The sequence below is a fragment of the Meleagris gallopavo genome, chromosome 29 (genome assembly GCF_905368555.1).
Source record: "Meleagris gallopavo chromosome 29, MGAL_WU_HG_1.1, whole genome shotgun sequence".
Classification (NCBI taxonomy): domain Eukaryota; kingdom Metazoa; phylum Chordata; class Aves; order Galliformes; family Phasianidae; genus Meleagris; species Meleagris gallopavo.
This window is the reverse complement of record NC_139432.1, coordinates 4,524,136-4,538,576: the sequence shown is the minus strand read 5'-3', so window position 1 is coordinate 4,538,576 and position 14,441 is coordinate 4,524,136. Positions and strand designations below refer to the sequence as shown.

General features: G+C 65.1%; 2 protein-coding genes across 3 annotated transcripts in view; both read right to left on the bottom strand.

The window, feature by feature from the left end:
* Positions 1–2,975, bottom strand: part of CDC6 (cell division cycle 6) — a 4,360-nt gene extending 1,385 nt beyond the window's left edge. Inside the window, exons 1-7 of one of the 2 annotated variants that reach the window (XM_085210863.1) lie at positions 2,831–2,975; positions 1,893–2,122; positions 1,568–1,786; positions 1,270–1,469; positions 593–762; positions 393–499; positions 62–302 (exon numbers count right to left, since the gene is read on the bottom strand). In XM_085210863.1, the coding sequence (XP_085066989.1) occupies positions 62–302; positions 393–499; positions 593–762; positions 1,270–1,469; positions 1,568–1,786; positions 1,893–2,112 (1,157 nt within the window). In that variant the 5' untranslated portion in view covers positions 2,113–2,122; positions 2,831–2,975. Of the gene's footprint in view, positions 1–61; positions 303–392; positions 500–592; positions 763–1,269; positions 1,470–1,567; positions 1,787–1,892; positions 2,123–2,337; positions 2,444–2,830 lie in introns of those variants that run through there. The other variant, XM_085210864.1, reaches the window with a different exon arrangement.
* WIPF2 (WAS/WASL interacting protein family member 2) lies at positions 2,763–14,441 on the bottom strand. Its single transcript, XM_085210869.1, has 8 exons — positions 14,312–14,441; positions 7,164–7,278; positions 6,910–7,042; positions 6,662–6,781; positions 5,562–6,221; positions 4,433–4,642; positions 4,204–4,305; positions 2,763–3,614 (listed from the first exon to the last, which is right to left on the bottom strand). Exons 2-8 carry the CDS (start codon positions 7,224–7,226, stop codon positions 3,574–3,576), a joined length of 1,329 nt encoding a protein of 442 aa, XP_085066995.1. The 5' UTR covers positions 7,227–7,278; positions 14,312–14,441; the 3' UTR covers positions 2,763–3,573.

Genomic DNA, 14,441 nt, shown 5'->3' with positions numbered 1-14,441 from the left:
GGACCATCCCAGCATCACCAAACGGTGTGGATCAGAAAGGCCCCCACAGCCCCACACCCACCTGCAGACATCGAGCGCTTTGCGCGCATCCCCAGACACAGCCGAGACTTTCCGGGCGCAGAACTGGAGGGCGCTGGGCTCGAGGACGGGGCCGCCCTGCAGCTGCTCCAGGCGGCCGTGCAGGATGGCCGTCAGCTGCTCACGGCCGTACGGGGTGAAGCGCAGCAGGCGGGGGCCGGGCAGCGGGGGGGTGTGCAGGCGTGCCAGCAGGCGCTCAGTGAGATCCAGAGCGTTGGCCAACCCTACGATGCACAGCGGGGTGAGGAAGGCAGAGGGCTCTGGTTTTGGGGCTGTGGGGCCCCGATTTATAGGGGCTGGGAGCGCGCGCTCACCAATGAGGACCAGGCGGGAGCCGGGCAGTCGTGGCCACTCGAAGATGGTGTAGAGCACGTCCTGTGCCCTGCTGCCCAGCTGGTCCATCTCATCCAGCACCAGCAGCCTGCGGGGCACACGGTCAGCCCACAGCCCCGCCGGGGACACAGGGACACCCGCCCCACCGTGTCCCCTCCCCCCAGTCCAGGAGGTGACTCACAGCATGGGCCCCTTGGCCGTCAGCGCCCGCTCCAGCCGCCGTGCCAGCTCCCTGCCGCCTGCCCCGGCCGTGGGCAGCCCCAGCTGCTCCGCCACCGCAGGGAACACGGCGTGGGCGCTGCTCAGCGCCATGCAGTTCAGCACCGCGCTGCGACTGCCCGCCAGCTCATCCTGTGGGGATGGGGCAGCGTCACACGGGGGTGTCCGCATCCCACTGCCCACCCTGTGAAGTCCCATAGGAGAGCCCCACGTGCTCACTCTGAGCCTCTTGCAGGAGGCATTGCAAAGATCAGGAGTGCAGTTAGGGGCAGCAGATGGGATCCCAAAAGTCACCCCAGGAGCACAGTAGGGGACCTCAAAACCCACCCACACTCAGGAGCAGTGTCAGGGACAGGGGACGAGATTCTTCCCAAACTCTCCCAAGGACCAGGGGCCCCAAAGCCCACCCTAGGAACCAGATTAGGGGAAGGAGGCAGACCCAAAACCCCCCACAAGCAGAGTCTGAGCAGGCAACTGGACCCTGAGCCCACTCCCAGGAGCAGAGTTAGACTTAGGTGCAGGACCCAAAGTCCTCACCGGGAGAATGGGATGAGACCCGAAAGCCCAACCAGAACCAGGGTTAAGGCCACGGGACAGACCCCGAGCCCCCATGGGCGGGGTTACGGGATGCTCACACACCTTGCAGTCACGCAGCACGCAGCTCACACACGCTGTTTTCCCAGTGCCGGGTGCTCCTGCAATGTAGAGGCTGCCGGGGCGGCGTGCAGCCACGTGCTCCCGCAGGAACTGCCGGATGGCAGCTGCCTCCTGCTCCCGGCCGTGCAGGCGCTCGGGCACCGCCGCGTGCAGCACACGCTTCGCCTGCTGGTAGCACGTGCCTGGGGCAGAGGTGGGAAAAACGAGGGGGACGAGGGTGGGCGACGGGCCGAAGCCGTCCCCAGCTTTAGGGACACGTCCCGCTGCCACCCACACCCACCTTCCTGCCTGAAGAGGCGGCTGCGGGTGGGCCCTGCGCTGCGCCCCGAGCCCTGCGGCGTCTCCTGCCCGCGCTGCAGCACGGACGGCCCTGGGGCGTTCTGCTTTCCTGGGGAGGCCGTGGGGTCCCCGAAGAGCACTCGGCAGCCGCGGTTCTCCTTGCAGCGCTTGGCCGGGGAGCAGGGCGTGGCGTGGGGCACATTGCACAGGTTGTCGTCGCCTGCAGAAGGGAAGCTTTGTGTGACCGGACGCCGCAGCCTCACATCACGGTGCCCAGGGCTGGGGCTGCCCCGACCGAGGAGCCTCAGGAGGTGAACGTTTCTTACCCAGGCGTTTGCGGGGGCTCAGGGGCAGCGCCGTGCTCCGGGGTGACGGCGTGACGGGGGTGGGCTCTACGGGGCGCGGGGACACCGGCGAGAGGCGCCGGGCAGCGGGGTCCGCGGGGTCGGCCGGAGGGGTCTTGGCCGGGGCAGCGGCACCGCAGCGGGCGCCGCGCCGCCGGGGGAAGGCGATGGTGGCCTGGCGCTGCGGGCGGGCGACGGACATGGCTGCAGCCCTGCGGGGATGGAAGCGGTCACGGCGGGAAGCAGCCCCGCGCTCCGCGGCCGCCTCTCCGCAGCCCCTCCAGCCACACGGCGGCCCCGCGCCGCCCTCCCCCGGCTCCCGCCCTGCTCCCCGTGCCCCAGCCCTACGGCGCGACCCCAAACCGCCGCCTTTATCCGCCGGCCCTGCCCACAGCTCTGCCCCCCGTATCCGCGCAGCCCCGCTCACCCTCTCGCGCCAACTCAGCCCTCAGCTCCGCACTTCCCGCCACCGGCCCGGCCAGGCCCCGCCCCCGTCGCTCCATTGGCTGCGTCTCACGGCCTCGGCGCCAATCGCGAGACCTCGCGCCAAACCCCCGGCGGGGCGGGGCTCCGAGCCAATGGAAGGCAGCGCGCGGGGCATGCCGGGAGGCGCGGAGGAGACGCGATGCATACCGGGAAGTGTAGTCCAGCGGGCGGGAGCCCCGGCCCCTTCTCCATCTCCACCCCTCCGTGGTCCCGAGCCCCCCCAGCCCTCCCCCCTGAACCCCCAGTACCGACACCGCTGCACCTTTATTACTTTTATTTAAACGCAGTTCCAAGCTCACGGCTTTTCCCCTCTCCCTTTTTCAGCCCCTCCCCCCGCCGTTCCCCCCCAGGGGCTGAGCCGAGCGCTCGAGGGCTTTTTCTGCCTTTATTTAAACCAAACGGTGCCCCCCCTCCGCGCAGGGCCTCGCTCCCACCTGCCGAAGGTTCCAGCGTCGTAGAAAACGAACGAACGAACAAAGAACGGTTAAAGGTGAGGGTTTAGTACCCCGCCGCAGCCCCTCCTCCTACGGGACAGCTTTAGAACGTACAAAATAGATCAGTAATTACGGTTAATGGGAGCTCGCCGCGCTGCGCAGAGCCGGAGCCAGCAGTCCCGTAAGGCAAAACGACGCGCAGCCCCGGCCCCCCCCACGTAACAGAGCCCCCAGAGCCCCGGCCGCAGACCCCCTGCAAACAGCCCACGTCCAGCAGCCGACGCTTCCTTTTGGTGCCGCGCTGTTACCACGGGGCTGCACGCCCTCCCCGGACCCAACGTGGGGGGCGCGGCCCCCCTCCCAGCAGCTCTTGTGCGAAATCGCAGCTCGCAGCACTGGGGCGGAGGGCTCTGCTGGCCCCGTCCCACGGCCACCACAGCCCCGCTCTGCTCCGAGGCCCCCCAGGCCCGGCCCTCGCCCGTGTCCGTCCCCAGCAGCGCGCTGCCCGCCCCCGGCCCTGCCCGCTGCCTGGAGCGCGGGGTCCAACGTGGGGCTGCGGGGAAAAGAGCCGTGTGGGTTCGTGGTGAGCGTGGGCCGGGGGCGTCCGCTTGTCCTGGGATAGCTGAAGGTGCCGGGAGTTTCTCATGCAGGTTCCTGGGGGCGGGGAGGTGGGGAGGGTCCGTCTGAAGAAGGGGGGGCAGCTCTTGGCTGTGCTCAGGACCGACCGCCGGCACAGCTCGCTTTCACCTGGGGATGGGGGGCAGAGGAGGGGCCCCACGTGTGGCTGCAAGGAGAAAGCACGGTGAAACCAGGCCTCTCCCCCCGCACAGCCCCCCCCTTCGCGCCACTCCAGAGCTGTGATGTGAGCAGCAGCCGCTGCGGCACGCACAGAAGGCTCGGGGCCTTTCAAATCCACATTAAACATTCATGGCTCTAAAAATAACCGAGCATCCCGCTCTCCCCAGAGTCCCCCCCGGGATCCGCAGGGCTGGCACACTGCAGCAGCACGGCAAGGGCGCTCCGTGCAGGGATGTGCCGCATCCAAGAGGGGCTAATGGGGACACAGGCAGTGCCGGGGCAGCGGGGGGGGGGCTCCCAAACCCATCTGCCCCACACCGGCGCTTCACAGTCCCTGCAGAGCCGCTCCGGCACCAAACGCCCTCAGCACAGGAGCACAGCCCGCTGCCAGCACAGCCGGTGTCCCCAGGAGCACACGCGGAGCCCAGAGGAAAGCCACAGCACTGAGCAGCCCAAGACACCCAGGCACACTGCCTGCTGGGAGCAGGACAAGGACAGCGGGTGGCTCTGCTGCCACCTCCTGCCTCCGGAGCGCGGCAGGGCACGGTGGGGACCACGGGATGCTCCGCCCTTACCTCTGTTTGTTTTGCTGGGGTAGATTCTCTGGAAGTATTTATATTCTTCTGGGGCTGGAAAGTCTTCGACGGGGTGAAACGAGTATTTGGATTCAAAGTCATCTACAGAAAAAAGGGGAGGAAAACAAAAACTGGGCAGGTCAGGAGCGGGCTGCGGACGGGAGCCAAGGCCGAAGGAGTCAGCCCCCCGGGTTCCCCCCATCCCTCCCCAGCACACGGCCCCACTCACCCAGGAATGCTCTGACAGTGGCGATGGAGTCCCGGTGCCCGTTCCTCACTGGCGGTGGGGGTGGGGGTGGCCCTGCAGGCGTCCGGGTGGGCGGTGGGGGTGGCTTCCCGCGGCTGGGGGGCTCAGTAGAACCATGCAGTCTGTAGGGTGGTGGGGGCGGGGGGGCATCACGCCCCCCATTTCGCAGCATGGGTGGCGGGGGCGGCGGGGCTGCAAGGAGAGCGAGGTCAGCATCTGCACAGTGGGACAAGGGGACCCACGGTGACACCCCCCCGGCCCCGCAGCGGGGTCAGGGACATCCTCCCTGCCAGACCCAAGGGTGGAGGAGAACAGGGCCAGGTGGGCACGAGCCCCCAGTCCTGCCCCTCAGCCCAGAGGCCAAGCAGACCCAGAGGCTACCAAAAGAGCGGCCCTGCTGACTGTCCCCTCACTCCCACCAAAGTACGGTGGCAGGTCGTGCTCCTCGTTAGGCTAATTACACACAGACTAAGGCAGCGGACCGCCAGCCGTAACTCAGCAGAGGATTCTGGCAGAGCCTGAAGTACGGCGGCTTGGCAGGGGCCCAGGCTGGAGCTGCGGGCTGGACATGGAGCCCTGCAGCAGGCGGGGGCACCGGGACAACGCTGTCCCCTCTCCCAGCAGTGGGACAAGGAGGGGACTCCACAGTCACCTCTTGGGAGGGGGCCACAGCACCGCTGGTGTGCACACGAGACACCAGGACTGCATCAGGGTGTCCGAGCCTCGCAGTGCTAAATCCAGCACACAGAATAGAGCTGGAGCATTCCTGAGGCTCTGCTGCAGCTTTTTGTCACTGCCACATTGACATTTAGGAAGCTCAGGGGAGAAGCCACAGTGTGCAGTTCCAGCACGCTCTTCTCCCACCCCAGGAGGACACGGTGGCCACTTGCGCTTGAGCTGCACAGCCACAACCTACTGCCAACAACAGACAAAAAGAGCCAGACACAACCAGGGCTGTCAACAGAACGAGACAACCCAGAAGCCATCCCCGGGTCAATCTCAATGCCAATCGCCCGGTGCAGGAAGAACCACCTCACTGCTTCCCAGCTCCAACGGCTCCCTGGGCATCTCTCACCAGCCACAACCGGGCCCAGAAGAGCAGAGTTCTCACCTGCACCACGGCTGGGGGGGTCCCGGGCCGGCGGCGGGGGGCGGCTGCTCTGGAGGGACGGGGAGGCCGAGGCAGGCGGCGGCGGTGCGAGACCCCGCAAGGAGCCCGGCGTCTTCCTGTGCAGGGAGTTGTGCCTCTGCGGCAGCTCCGGGGCAGACTCGTTGATGGGGCTGGAAGGGCCGTTGGGGACGCCGGGGGGTTGCCGGTAAGGGGGCGGTGGGGGGGCGAGGGACTGGCTCTGAGCCCCTGACCCCGTTCGGATACTGACTGGGGAGGGCGGGGGCTTGACGGGTGGGGGGGCGGGGGGTCCGTCCCTGCCAGCAGGCGCTCGCTGTCCCGGGGTGGGCGGCAGGGGCTTCTCCCGGTTGTAGGAGGAGACCTTGGGGCCGTGTGCAGGCGGGGGGGCGGGCGGCGCGGCGGCACGGCGGCCCGGGGGGGGCGGCGGGGGCGCAGACGAGCTGTGCTTCATGCCGGTGCCGCTGGCGGTGCCGGGCCGGGAGAGGTCTGGAAGGGATGGCCGCTGCGTGCGCGGCAGCTCCGGCGGAGAGGCTCGGCTGTTGTCAGAATCATCCTGAGGTCGGCTGTTGCTGGCCGGCACCGGGGGCCTGGGGGCAGCGGCTCTGGAGCCGGGGACTTGCAGGGTTTGCTTCCCGGCGCTGTCTGTGGGGAGGGAAAGCGGAGTGAGCCACCAGGCACAGCAAGGGACGGCGCAGCCCCTGCTCGGGGCAGCCTGCCCGCTCTGCGGCGAGGGCCAGACCGCGGGGAGTGCTGTCTGGCACAGGCAGGGAGCTGGCACTGCACACAGCCACACGCAGCTCCTCTCTCACCGCTTGCTGCCTTGCTGGAAGGCAGGCTGCCACAGAAAATAGCAGTGAGAAGCGTTCAGCAGCGCACGCAGCGCTGCGAGGAGGGCGGCGTGCTGGGGGTGCCGCGGCACAGAGAACACCGCTGGTCTGCGGCCACACGTGGGTGGCAGTTTGGGGTCCCTGCTGCTAACCGGCTGAACGTCCCACGCAAACACGGCACATCCTCAACCCTTTCCTGCTCGGGGACCTCCCATCCAGGGGGCCCCTCACTCACCACGTTTTGAGGGCCTTTACCTGAGCCGTCCTTTGCTCCCACAGGTCTGAGCTTGGGCACGCCCCCTTGGAAGAGGCCACCTTTGGGCTGGATCGCAGCTGAGCTGGAGCCGTAGCTGCTGCCACCGCTGCCCTTGGGCTCTGGAAGGACAGAGGCACAGAGGTTATACTTGGTGTGATTGGCTCCTCCAACCAGGAGCCACTGGTGAGTACACAGCTGAAGCGCAGAGCAGCACCCAGTGTGGGGTACATGCCAGGGGGGTACTCACTCTCTAGGATCGGGGCGCTCCGGTCATTGATTTGTGTCACCTTCCTTAGCTTGGTCCCTTTACAGATGTCCTGCAGGAGGGCTCCACGGCCGCGCTGCTCCTCTCGGCTCAATTTTGGTGGTTCTGTGTTCGCCTGTAGATGAGAAGCCTCTTAGCAGCAGCTCACCCGCATGCACAGCAAGGCCAGCCCAGTGCACGGCCAGGCCGCTACGGGTAACACGGGCAGATGGCAGCATGCTGAGGGAAGCCCTTACCTGACTGAAGGTGGGGGGCGGCGGGGGGCCGGGGGGCGGCGGCGGCGGGGGTGGGATTGGCATGGTGGCCCGGCTGCGGCTGCTCAGTGCTGGGGATGAGCCTGGTCACTCATGCCTGTGGGAAGGGAAGAAGCAGTCAGGACTGAGGGGAAAGAAGAGGAGAAGCACCTTGCACCTGGGGCTACAGCCACACAGAGGACCCAGGGCTCCTGCTCCATCACATGCCCACCCACTGCTGCTGTGCCACGCTCAGATGGCAGCCAGCGTACCGTGTCCAACTCCACTGCAACAACCCCACAGATGCCCTCGAAGGTGTCTGCGTGAGCCAGCAGCCACACAAGCATTCCCAGCACAGATCTAATTACACTGGAACCCACCTGATTCCCAAACACAGCCATACCCTCCGCAGCTCAGCCCGAGCAGCTCTCAGCAGCGCAGCTCACAAGTCCGGGGTGGACTCAGAGCAGGGACAGGAAGGAGCCTGAATCACCAGGAGGTGCAGGCTGGGCTCGTGCCTCTGACAGCAGCACCATGGGTTGTGCCACCCTGGCAGCTCAGGGAATAGGAATGCAGTGACGGGACGCCCGTGTGCACCCCAGGATGTTCAGGTGTCCCTCTCCAGAACAGCAGCTCCAGCCTCAGGGAAACCCATGACACCAACACCAGGCAGGAGCACAGCGGGTTTGCACCCGCACCTTTCGCCTCCTGATCCCAGATCCCCAGGCCATGAGAGCAGAGCAGCCACCAACACATTTACACAAGTGAATTTCTTGTACAGACCCCTTCTCACCTTCTACAATAAACTACAATTTACTACTGCTGCAGTACACAGAGCCTAAAATACAATCAGGTCCATCTTCAGGCCACATCTCCATATCATTGCAGAGCACAGGGACACATCCCTGCAGCCCCACGGCTACGCCAGCAGCTCCCTCTGCCCTCCGGCCAACAGCCAGGGCTCTGCGGCATGAGAAAATAAATACATAAATCACCTGCAATTAAAAGCAGCTCTTCTGCTGGGTGAGAAGCTCCTCAACTGCAAGCGGCCTTGCAAGAAAACATCAGGAGACAGAGGGAAGCGCTTCCCTGCTGGCACCCGTGCAGCACCATTGGCCAGCCTGTGCCTCCAGCCCCCATCTCTCACACCAGAGGGCCTCTTGCTGCCCGAAGCACGCCTTGCCCTGACCCAGCAGGGTGAGTGAGACCTGGCACACACCCACCAGGGAGCTGCTGGGACGTGGAGCTCCTTCCCCGTGCTCCTTCCCTGCCCAAGTGGGAGCGCGTCTGCAGCACCAGGTCAGCAGCTGCAGGTGATGAGCAGAGCAGCGTGCCGGGGCTCCCGACTGCGACTCGTGTGTCACGGGTTGGAGCCAGCAGCCAGCACAGGCGTGGTGCCAGCACCGTGAGCTGCCTGAGACACGTCTGCCCTGCTCCACACCTCACCCCGACTTCGAGTCACAGCCGGACGGTGCAGATCTGCACTCCGAGCACAGGCTGCACGGGGAGCACGGCGCCGCGGAGCCCGGCTGCCCACATGGGTGGACCGGGTGGGGAAAGTCCCACAGCAGTGTCACCTCCTGTGGTCACAGCTGAGGAGAGGGGCACTTCTACAAAGAAAACCATGAGTCATTGTCTGCCTTATCTCACGCGGCCCTGAACTGCTGCCACGCTGAACGCCGCATCCAGATGAAGGCTCTGACCTAGAAGTGCGAGAAAGGAGTTTAAGCTAAAGCAGCTTGAGGATAAAGTGGAGCCGAATTCCCCAGAAACAGGTCATTTCATTGCAGCACACAGCCCTGCTCACGTTGTGGATTAGCAGCAGAGGTCACATTGAAAAACAAAAATCCAGAGGCACCGAACGCAGCACATGGCAGTGCCCACCACTTCAAACCGTGAGAAACACCGAGACCTCCAGGTGGGAGCGCCGGGGCGATCGCTATCTGTCTCGAACAAAGCCTACATCTTTAATGTTCCTGAACACAGACACGGCTGATAAGGACAGGGAGACACAAGCTAAAGCCTCCAAGGGTGAAAAAACCCCACAGGGTTCTCCCAGCACCGCTCAGCACCCCTTCATGTCTGCCTTACGGAAACCGGGCGCTTTGAAACAATGCCGCTCAGACAGCGGCTGCTCTGCATTTCTCCCCTTTGTTCCTCGGCACCACGGCTCCTTTCCCCGAGCTCTGCTGAGCTCCATATGCCGCAGCAGCAGCTAGCTGCGCTCGCAGGGAAAGTGATTTGGAAGACGCGAATCAGGGCAGCGTGAAAGGCAGCCGTGAGATCAAAGCACAGCCAGCTCCTCTCTGAGCCAGGAGGGGTGGATCGGCACTCCGGCTCCCCTTCAAAATGCAAACGAGAACCACAGAGCTGTAAGAACACCGGGAGGAAGGCGAGGTGTGAAAAGTCATCGCTCCCTGCAGCCGAGGTGGCCCTGCGGAGCGCTGCTCAGCACCACCGGGGAGCAGCTCTGCTGCTGCGGCCCCACGGCAGAACCTCCTGCTGCGTCTGGGGCTCCAAGTGCCACCGAAGCCCGGCGTTCCCCCCGCGCGGCCCAGCCCTGTCGGCCACAGGACCTGAGATGTGTTCTGCAGGCGTTTTGCAGGGCTCTCCGCGCCAAGGGGAAGCGCGGTGCCTTCTCCCGACAGCAGCCCTGGATTCTGCAGCTCCTCACGGCGGGCTGAGGGCTTTTTTTAGCAGTGACCTTCAGACGCCGTTTCCGCGCTTTTCAGGAGATTTGGGCGCTGCGGCAGATTTGTATTTCACAGCCACGCTGCTTCCGCGGCCAGCCTGCATTTGCAAAGCCGAGATGAAGCGCTCCATCCTCAGGGAGGCAGCGGCTTTGAACTGCAGATCAAGAGGAATTTCCAACCCTCTGATGTCGGCTGCAGAATGCAGCTGCACCGGTTTGGGGAGGCCTTCCAGGCCGGCCCCGGTCGCTCCCTGCCCGCCACCCCCGCCTCGCAGCGCTCCTTTTCCTGCCCCTTCTTCCCCCATCCAAACCTCCCCGACCCCAGCGCAGCCCTCCCAGGCTCAGGCCCTGACAGTTCTGCCTGTTCCGAGCGAGGGCTCGGGCGGCCCTGAAGACGCGACATAAATAATTTATCCCGAAAGACAGCCATCACAGGATTTAAGGTCACTCAGGCTTTTAAAATCGTATCAGCATGCTTTCAGAGCAAGAGCTGCCACCTCAATTTGGAGCGGTTCGGAGAGCCGGCGCATCTCTGCGTGCAGCCAGGCAGCCACGCTGCGACCCCGCGGGACTCAGAGGCTCACTGTGAATTATTCACAACCCACGGTCACTGACAATGCGTTTTTAACAAAACCCTGAACAAAAAGTTCCTAACGCCCCGGGGAGCGACTGCAGCACCCTGTGCAGCCTCAGCTTCCACCACCACAGCCCCAGCTGTGCCGGGTCCCCGAGCTGCACAATCCGCTCACAGCTCTCCGCAGAGCTCGGTTCATTTGGCAGAGGAAACGTTTAATCAGCGGCGAGGACTCACGTCCTGCCATTAGGCTGCGGCAAAGGACGGGGCAGGAAAGGCCCTTCCCACGGGGCCAGAACACTTCCCTGCTGCTCCCGGTGTGGGTGCCAGCTTTGGAGAGGAAGGCGGGGAGGGAAGGGTGGCACGCGGCAGGACTGCACTGCTCAGACCTCCTCGTGCTCTGACCACCGTCCCCGATTGCTCCAGCGGGAGGAAGCAGAGGGAGACGTGAGGACTTCCCGACGGCTTCGAGGGCGAGAATAACGTGAGGTGCAGCCCGTGGAGAACAATGTGCTGCAGGACGGACAGAAGCGCTTTGTAGCGGCTGCCAAACACGCGCCTTCCCACACCGAGACCAGAGCAACAGGGGCTCCTCGAGGACAATGTGAGGCTCCATGCAGGATGGAGCAGAGGGGCCCAGCCACCCCCATGCAATAACTCGTGTGCCGAACACGTCGGCTGCAGCAAAGCATCACGGCCTGCCTTCAGGCTCAGCCAGGCCGCAGGTGAAGCAGCACCAGCAAAGGAACCCGCAGCCTTTCCCCCATCACTGCGAGCAGTTCTGTGCAGAACAGCACCTCCAGCTCAACACCCCCAGCTAACGCTGACAGCAGCTGTGGCACCCGCTGGGGAAACGAGACTGGGATCAGGGCGTGGATGGGACAGGTCCCACTGGAAGCATCCGAGGTTATCTGGGAGATCCTGAGCTCCAGCCCTGCTGTGACACAGCCCTGACGGCCTGGCATGGCAGCAGGGTGGACTTCCAACAAACCACCCCAAGCCATGCTGATCTCACGGCGAGGAAGCAGCTGCTCGGAAACCAAAATCACTGCTGATTGCTTCTGTAGAGTTCAACCGCCTGAAGAAAGGCACCTTTCCCATTAGCAGGCTTGCAGTGAGACCAGCTAGAGACAAATGTACAAGCCACCATAGAAGATCCAGCAACTAAAATGTTATTCTGCGACACACCACACATGTGCTTGATGCTTGAGCAAGACCCTAAAGCTGCAGACACCTTAAAAAAGGGCCTCATTAATGGCACGAGTCACTAGGGTGCTCCCACTGCACAACAGCCACATGTCACCAACGCAGCCCAGCAAAGCTTCCTCGCATGAGATGAAAATCTCAGGGCTTGGGCACACACTGGGGTGCTGAGCACCTGTTCTGTGGTGCAGGGCATCGAGCTGCAGGGGGAAAGCGAGCCAAGCGCTGTCAGAGTGAGCACCCTGCACTGCCAGGTCAGCAGGTGCCAAGAACATGCTGTGAGCGCACGGCCGGCACAGAGGGGAAGGAGGGCTCGCTCTGAGATGTGACCTACTAATGCAGGATGACAGACAGAGACTCTGAGACATGGCCGCACGGTCCCTGCGTGCCAGCACTGCCGGTGAGCACGCAGCTGCCCAAGGCTCAGGATCTGTGTGGCTCCTGAGCGGCCCCACGGCTGTCAGTTCACCTCACAGTGGGAAAGCAAAGTGGAACACGAGCCTCCGCTCACCCAGCAGCGTCACTCCTTGTCCCACAAGTATCTCTGCCCAGGTGCCACATCCCTGGCTGGTCCGGCCGGTGTTGCAGGTATCTCCAGGTCTCCTGACAAGATGCTTGGGAGAAAGGAAGCAAGGAAGGGGAGCAGGAAGGGGCCGTGGGAAGCAGTGCAGAGGCAGCTGAGCACGGTGCTGCACAGGGCACAGAGCTGCAGGGCTCAGGAGTCCCTGCTGCCGGCACTGCAATGCCCGTGGGCTACTGATCCAGCTCAGGAAAAGACCAACTCACATTCAAGCCAAGCCGGTAACACTGGAGCAGTAAGCCCGGGGAGCTGCGCTCATTCCAGCACTGCCCTGGCACAGACAGCAGAAACCCAACACGCTCGGCCCCTCGCTCTGAGGGCACTTCCCCCCCGGCTCCCTCCTCCCACCTTTGCTTCCCAGCAGAAAGCTACTTCTTTGGCAGAGCAAATCTGCCTTCCTTCCAAGCAGCCAGATGTAAGTAAGTAGGTCAGACAAGGACCAGAGCGCCTCCACGACAGCACTTCAGAGCAAAGCAAAGCGGGCAGCGAGCCCTGACCTGGAACGCGCCCTGGCACCCGCGGAGCAGGGCAGCCTTGCGTCACTTGGAGGTAACGCGTCCAGACCCGGCTCTGCAAGGGCAGAAAGCCCCACAGCCTGGCTGTGCTCCTGCACGGCAGCTTTCATTTCAGGGCCTGACATCCTGCAGCTACAGCGGCCACAAGCTCTGCAGCCTCATGCACCGCAGTGCCGGCTGGCTGGGAGCCGTGTGGAGCCACGCACCTACTTACAGCTGGAGGAATTAATTCAAACAGATCTCACACGCTGCAGAAGCAGCAGTGCAGGGGGTGAAGGTGGCAGAATGGTGCCAGTCATCCATGCTGACATCCCAGCACACGCTCATGGCAGCACTGGGCTTGGCACGCCGACAGTGCGGAGGGACGGAGCCAAGCCCGCCCTCAGCCCGCTCAGCACAAAGAGGGGTCTGTGCCGGCAGCCATGGGAAAGCAGGCTGTGTGCTCACATTCCTATGGGGCCGGGAGGGCTCTGGTGCCAGGAGGCAGCCCCCTCCCACAGCCACTGTGCTCAGGCAAGGTGCAAAGAGGCAGCTGCACCCAGAGGCTCTGTGGAGCAGCGGTGATACATCATCTCAGGGACGGAAGGTGCTCAGCAAGCACGAACCAGCCCAGCAGCCGAGCTGTGGAAGCAGCACGTGATGCTGCAGTGTGCCCTGCAGAGCACAGCCCAGCCAGGCAGGCAGACAGGCCGGATCGGATCCTTCACGGCCAACAGCAGCAGGGCAGCAACACCCACAAGAGCGCGCAGGGCAGGCCGGGGCAGCCCAGGCAGGCAGTGCAGCAAAGCCAACTCTGCCAAAGGTAAAGCGGGGCCGCGCTGGGACAGCGGCACCTCTCCAAGCACGCCTGCAAGGGGCACCGGCTCTGCCGCAGCTCATGGAAATGACTTCCACGCAAAACCTCCGCCCGCAGCCGGGATGCCACCACACCGGCTCTGCGCCGCTCCCGGCCTACCTGGGAACCGCAGCGGGGCGGCGAGCAGCCGGTCAGCATCAGCTGCGGGCGGGGGGCGGCTCGCACCTCCCCCGTGCGCAACCGGCGGGCGCAAACGTTTGGGGGAGCCGGGCAGGGAGCGAAGGGACGCGGCATTCATCAGAGCGGGTCAACGGCGACGAGAACCCCGGGAGGGCGAGCGCAGGGACGCGCAGGGCAGCAGCGGAGCTCCGCTCACAGCGGCCTTCCCGGCACCCGGCAGTGCGCGGCGATGGGCCGCCCGGTGCCGGCCGTCAGCCCTCGGGGTCAACCCGGGACAGCGCCGGGCCCCGTCCGTCTGTCGGTCCGTCCGTCCGTCCGGGGCTCGGCGGGGCAGAGGCGGCACCGGCAGCACGTTGTCAGGGCGGCTCCGGCCGCCTCCACCCGCGGCACAGCCGAGCCCCGCTCCCGGCCGGCAGCCCGGCGCACGCGGAGGCCCCGCACCGGGACGCTGCGAGGACGGCGGAGCCTCCGCGTAGGCCGCTCCCCGGGCAGCACCCCGCCAGGCCCCAAGGCTGCACCCCGACCCGGCGCTCCTTTCCCAACACGGCCCGGCGCCGCAGACGCCCGGCACGGCCCCCCCCGGTCCCCGCAGCCCCGGCCCCGCTCCTCACCGCCGCCCGCGGCCTCCGCCCGCCGCACCCGGAAACGCGGCCCAGCGGCGCCCTCCGCCTCCGGCCGCCCCGTAACAAAATGGCGCCCGCCGCACCCCGACTGCGCCTGCGCGGCCGTGCTGCGGAAGTG

Excerpts from the sequence above, each read along its gene's own strand:
- WIPF2 (XM_085210869.1), bottom strand. The coding sequence starts at position 7,226 with ATGCCAATCCCACCCCCGCCGCCGCCGCCCCCCGGCCCCCCGCCGCCC. Across the intron at positions 7,043-7,163 it reads CGCCCCCCACCTTCAGTCAG|GCGAACACAGAACCACCAAA; the intron begins GTAAGGGCTTCC and ends TCTCATCTACAG. Across the intron at positions 4,643-5,561 it reads CCCCCCCAGCCGTGGTGCAG|CCCCGCCGCCCCCGCCACCC; the intron begins GTGAGAACTCTG and ends CTCTCCTTGCAG.